We start from the raw sequence: 6,000 nt of genomic DNA on the forward strand, positions 1-6,000 counted from the left end.
AATAGCAGCAGTAAAAGTTTCTTTTTGAAAAAGTGAATCCTGAGTGGGAGGAATCCTGTTCAAGGCAGTCTTTAAAAATGCATCTTTTACTGAACGCAATATATTTTCACGCCTCTGCTGTATCAAATTTGCTCTATGACCACAAGTTAATTGTAAAACATCACTCGATATCTTTTGTAGGCTACCCTTTATAAAAATTTCGTTTAATTTCTCTTGTAATGAAACTGACGTAATATTATTTTGAACAGAATTTGACCAATCTACAAGTGATTTAAACCCTTGTTGTAACGCTTCATTTTGCATAATAAGAGCATGAGTAATAGCAGCAAAACCACGTTCAATAGATGCTAAGTGAACGTATTTATCATAAGGTTTTAATTCGTCATTGGTTTCTAATGGAATAAACCCGGGCACTGAGCAGTACTGTTTCTGTACCTCTGCAAATCTTACATTATTCCAATCGTCAGTATTAAAGTACTGTATATTATTCAAAATGTCAATATGATTAGAAAGAGTCTTGGGTAATGAGGGCTCTTTAAGAACTGTATTTAACGCGATATCAAAACTGTTGGATGTTTGCGCTACATCAATTTCATTATCATATAATTCTCTACTAACATCTGCACTAATCTCAGAAATATTCTCTGATAGCAAAGCTTGCTCATGTGAGTAAGGACTTGATTGATAAGCAGGTTGAAAAGCAACGCTACTAGTGATAAAATTTTTAATGTGACTTACTTGATCAGCTAAATCCTTAACAGTTTTCTCCATTAACCGCCTTTTCTTTTCACTCGCCTTTCTGGATTTATACATTGTCTTCTTCCTCTTATTGATGTTGTTGCTTTGAGCAATCTTCGATGTACTTGGTTGTGCTTCCACAGAGGAATCCGACTCAGAAGATGATTCCTCAGACAAGACCAATGAATTATGCTCCTCATTTTCCATATTGAATAATAATGAAAAACACTGAAACAGTTTTTATAATTGCCTATAAAGTTTCTTAATACCAAATATTCAAAAACAACACATCACACTAATTGTTCATAAATATTCTTACAATCACTATGTTTAATTATTATCTTCGATATTCCACAATGTCTGAAAAAACCGGAGGGTAGTACAACGTAATGCAAATCTTCTTTCATCAACATAATAAAACGGATTCAGTGTGAAGTTAAAGTCACTTCACAAATAAACATAAGTATTACCCTCAGTATAATATAATATCAACCTGACATAATGACATTGTAGTAATAATATGAATAAATATAATTTATAATATTTATAATTTATAATAGTTATATAAAAGTTTTACTGACTTACCAAATTGTGTCCGAACGCTACCGAAGGCAAGACGCCAATGAGCCACAAGATTCTTTCAGGTAAAAAAGGAAACTTCAACGTGGTGGGAGGTACTTTTAAAAGGAAGTCACATGACCCACCAGTCAAAAAGGAAGAAATTTACCGACACGCTACCGGAAGTCAAGTTCGTCTCTCTCAAATAAAAAGGCTTCAAATAACGGTTCAAGGCTTAATAACTCTCCAGCTTGGAACTACAAGCTCTTTAAATTAGCTTAAAATCCGAAATTCAAAACATTCATTCCATTAAAGAACTCATGGAATTATTACTGATGAAATTCAATAACCTTGCATCCAGTTTTCCGGAGGTATTAACTTGATGTTTTTCAAAACTAAAACTGATAAAAAATTAACTAAGGATTTCGATGGAACAGGAACAGCTACAGCAGACTACACTCACTATTGTCTATTCTAGGAGGAAGTAATAACTTATAATCAATAAATATTTATTTTAATTCAATGCAAGAATTTTTTTGTGAGAAATCTTTACCCATCATTTGCCTGCCCCCCCCCCCCCCCCCACTAATTTTGATACAGGGCCCCAAGGTTCCCGGGGTTCCAAGGAATGCTACGCCAGTGGTGCCACTTGAGTTTTTTACGCAATTCAGAAATATGATTCTATTTGCGAAGTCCAAATACGAATCGCATAGGTACATAGATTCGACCTAATTTAATAATCTGCTCCTCAGTAATGTCAAGAAAACAACTAAGCAATTTTTTACCGATGAAAAAAACAGAGAAGGTTCTAAAGTCGCTACGTACCTATATTTATTTATGTTTGACCATGCATAACTTTTTACAGTGTACTGTGTGGCTACGGTACTAAAGAATTCAGCCACCCCCTCTCTTCCCGTGGGTGTCGTAAGAGGCGACTAAGGGATAACACAGTTCCACTACCACCTTGGAACTTAAAAAGCCGACCGGTGGCGGGATAACCATCCAACTGCTGGCTTTGAAATACACAGGCCGAAGACGGGCAGCAGCGTCTTCGGTGCGACAAAGCCAGTCCTGCGGTCACCAACCCACCTGCCCAGCGTGGTGACTATGGGCAAAACACATGGGTTCACGTTGTTTTTGGCGTGAACTTGAACCTATGTCCAACAGTGGACTGTATAGGCTGTAATGAATGAATGAACTTTTTACAGAGTATTCCGAAATTGATAAAAAAATATATTGGAAAGAGTAAACCCCGAAGTTGTTTTTCGCCTAGCAGGCGAGGAAGAAGCGCGGCTCGCAGCTTGCTTGGCATAGGCATGGGAAAGAGCAGAGTCCTAATTTTTTAAACTTTCTTATTCTATTTTTTATTAGTATTACGGTAATAATAATCATAATATACTTTTTTCAAATCCTTGTATTGAGCCCTCTAATTTGATACCAAAAACAAACAACACAGGTTTTTACCATAATTATCATTGTTATTTGTTAGCGAAACCCTTCGTTAGCCCAGGTTTACACAGTGTTACAATAAAAACCGCATATACAAATACGGTTTTATTGTAGTTATGAAAAGAGAAATTATTTAATTTTGTTAATACGAATTTTAGAAAATATCGACTAAAAATTACATCACTAGTGTATCGATATAATTATCGACTATGAGGCATCACTTCGCTGGCGTATATACGTATTGCTTTGACCCTTCCCTCCCCCAGACCTATCCCCCAAAAAGCAAGAAAGGGACAACTGCAGCTCAGACCGTTTTAGGTAGATAATTTTTGACCAAAACAGTGTTTCGTAGTCGACTGTTTTCTCCTCAAAACATGACAATTTTTTTTTAATTTTTTTTTTAGAAAATAAAAGAAGACTTCGGCTGTGCCCCTATGTTCTCATTTTTTTGAAAATATGCATATATTTTTTTAAATGAGTGTCTGAAAATGTACAAAAAATTATGCAAGATTTCGAGTTTTTGAAGTCTCCTAATTCCTATGATAATAAGAATATGAAAAAAATCAAAACATAGGGGCATGGTCATGGCAGCAAAGAGTTCTATGACACAAAAATATTTGATCTAGTGTCATTATCCAGGGAGAAAACAGTCGACTACGTTTGTATGGAGAAAGAGCCGGTACCCTTTCCTCTTAATTGCCATAGCAAAAGCTTTGTCTTATGTTGCTAATACTCCGGGTCAGGATATAGTCATTTTGTCGAATTCGAAAAGTGCACTACAGCACGTGACTCGCTGCGCCTCGACCGTTTGAGAATTTCCAATAGCCTACTCTATAATGCGATCTATGTATGAAATAATTGTACAAAATAGAAAAGTGATACTGCAATGGATACCTTCACATGTCGGCATTCCAGGTAATGAAAAAGTGGACAACTTAGCTCGAAATGCAATAGTAGAGAGAATAGAATTACACTGTGTACCGTACTTCTGGGCTCGTTAAAAGATATATGTTGGAAGGAGTGGAAAGAACATTTTGACGAAAGAGGCTTAAGCAAAGGAATATGGTACAAAACTATTCAACCCGGCCTCACATATCCTGCTGGAATGCGGTAGAGTGGCGAACTACAGGGCACTACACCTCGGGACACTGAGGTCGCTCCGGGAAGTCGTCGGCAACACAAGGGGTCTGCTGGGCTTCCTCAAGGAGCTAGGCTGGCATGAATATGGCCCCCAGCCAATCACGCAAAATAGACGCAATGAGACGTCGAGTTGCGGAGAATAGCCCATGAAGAAACAACAATAACAACAACAACTATTCAACCAGTTTTATTGCAAAGTCCCTGGTTGTCGATACAGGTTTGAGTAGAAATGAGGTCATCACAGTTGGCTCCTAATGAAGAAATTTGATTTGCAATTGGGCACAGAATACAGCCAAGTAGAGGATACATATCATGTTTTAATGACATGTGTGCGAATCAAAACTGAAAGAAGTTTGTTTTTTATGCAGTACGCAGAATATTATTTAAATAATGTGGGTATTTGACAGTATCTTGGCTTCAGCAACTTCAGAAGAGGCTCGAAATGTTTATAAATTAGTCCTAATATATTTAAAGTGACATTGTTTATTTAGTTAAGAATGACGGAGGTGACATGCTCACTGTGTGACAAAACCTCCTTTTTTTTTATAAAAAAAATAATTATATAAAATGATATCAAAATAGTTAAGTGATAAAGATTAATGAAATACAATATTTATGAAAAAAAATTGTTATTCACATTTTGTCAATGAGAAAAAATTTGATCCAAAACTACAAAAGTTTGTTTATTAAGATTTTTGATAATGCAATATAACACTGTACACTGTTTTAAATGCTGAGTTCACTTTGGTATAATTTTAAATAAATTATTAAATAATTTATAATTATAAAATAACAATGGAATGAAACTTTATAAAAGAAATGTAAATTTCTCTCAAGTATAAACACTATACGTACATGGTAGCTAAATTATAATTTCATAATAATTTGTAGTATTACCATATAGACACTAATTAAATAATTAAATCTTACCTGTACTTGAAGTATTCATAGGATTATTTACATCTGGTTGTATAATTCCCAAATTAATACCTAATTGTTCTAAAAGATTAGGTGGTAAAACAAGAACTTCTGTATTATCATTGTTAAAATTTAAAAGAAAATTATCCTCTTTCTTTTTTTTTAATTTCTTTGAATTCATTTTATAGATTATCAATATTACAAAAAATAATACTTAAAAACTCTGAAAAAGTAAAATGTTTAGTTGTAGTTAGAAAGATTTGAACCATGAACACTACAAGACACTTAGACCAATTCAAACCCACTAGCAACAGAGCCATTTGCACAATTTTACTATGTTACAATTTTTGATACCATTTGTAAATTGAGAATAAATTTTTAAAAAAAATATATAATTGAAATTATATATTCTGTCAATTTAATGACATTTTGTAACACATAATTATCTTATTACTACACACAAATTCCATTACGTAAATTCATAAGAAAAAAAATAAAAATAAAAAAAGGAATTTCATTTTGTATAACAAAATTCACGAAAAAAAATTAATGAATATAATACACTTATAGTTGGAATCGAACCAACGTCACAGTAATAATTGACACGTGCTGTTACCAAAAAAAATGCGCTGAAGCAACACACTCGTAGGAGTCGAAAATTACAAGTAGATAGTAAAAAATCTTGCAATATATCTTATTTACTTATTAATAAACCTAAAAGATAATCTTATGCTATTTTCTAAATCTACTTACGTGTAATTTGATGCCCACACTTGTCATAACGATGTATTTCAAAGTTCACATAAAAACATTTAAAAATTAGGGAAGATAACTTAATTGTATTTTATTAACTATTTTTTAAGAATATTTTAATTTCACTGGAAGATTATTAGTTAATATTTGAAGTTAAATAATTTAATTTGACAAAAGTCTATAACTTAGAACATGCCTTATAACCTGACACAGATTCACAGATAACGACTATCGCTATACAAATGTCAAATATAGTTTTCTTTAAATACAGCCATGGCGCCATGCACATTGCATGATTGCACACAGCCATATGAACCACGTATGACATAATCTATACATACAAATAAATAAAATTGGAGTGTCTGTTTGAAATATAAATATATATGGATGTATACCCGGTACATATACCAAAATAACATTTTTTACAATTTTTGTTTGCCTGTC

The 6,000-nt window shown here is 33.4% G+C and overlaps 1 protein-coding gene across 1 annotated transcript in view; it reads right to left on the reverse strand.

Annotated features, from left to right (window-relative positions):
• Nucleotides 1–5,381, reverse strand: part of LOC123669749 — a 47,725-nt gene extending 42,344 nt beyond the window's left edge. Inside the window, exon 1 of the mRNA XM_045603339.1 lies at nucleotides 4,816–5,381. Coding sequence (XP_045459295.1) covers nucleotides 4,816–4,984 — 169 coding nt within the window. The 5' untranslated portion in view covers nucleotides 4,985–5,381. The remainder of the gene's footprint in view (nucleotides 1–4,815) is intronic.
• Between the last annotated feature and the right edge of the window lie 619 nt (nucleotides 5,382–6,000).

Source organism: Melitaea cinxia, chromosome 3 (genome assembly GCF_905220565.1).
Source record: "Melitaea cinxia chromosome 3, ilMelCinx1.1, whole genome shotgun sequence".
Taxonomy (NCBI): domain Eukaryota; kingdom Metazoa; phylum Arthropoda; class Insecta; order Lepidoptera; family Nymphalidae; genus Melitaea; species Melitaea cinxia.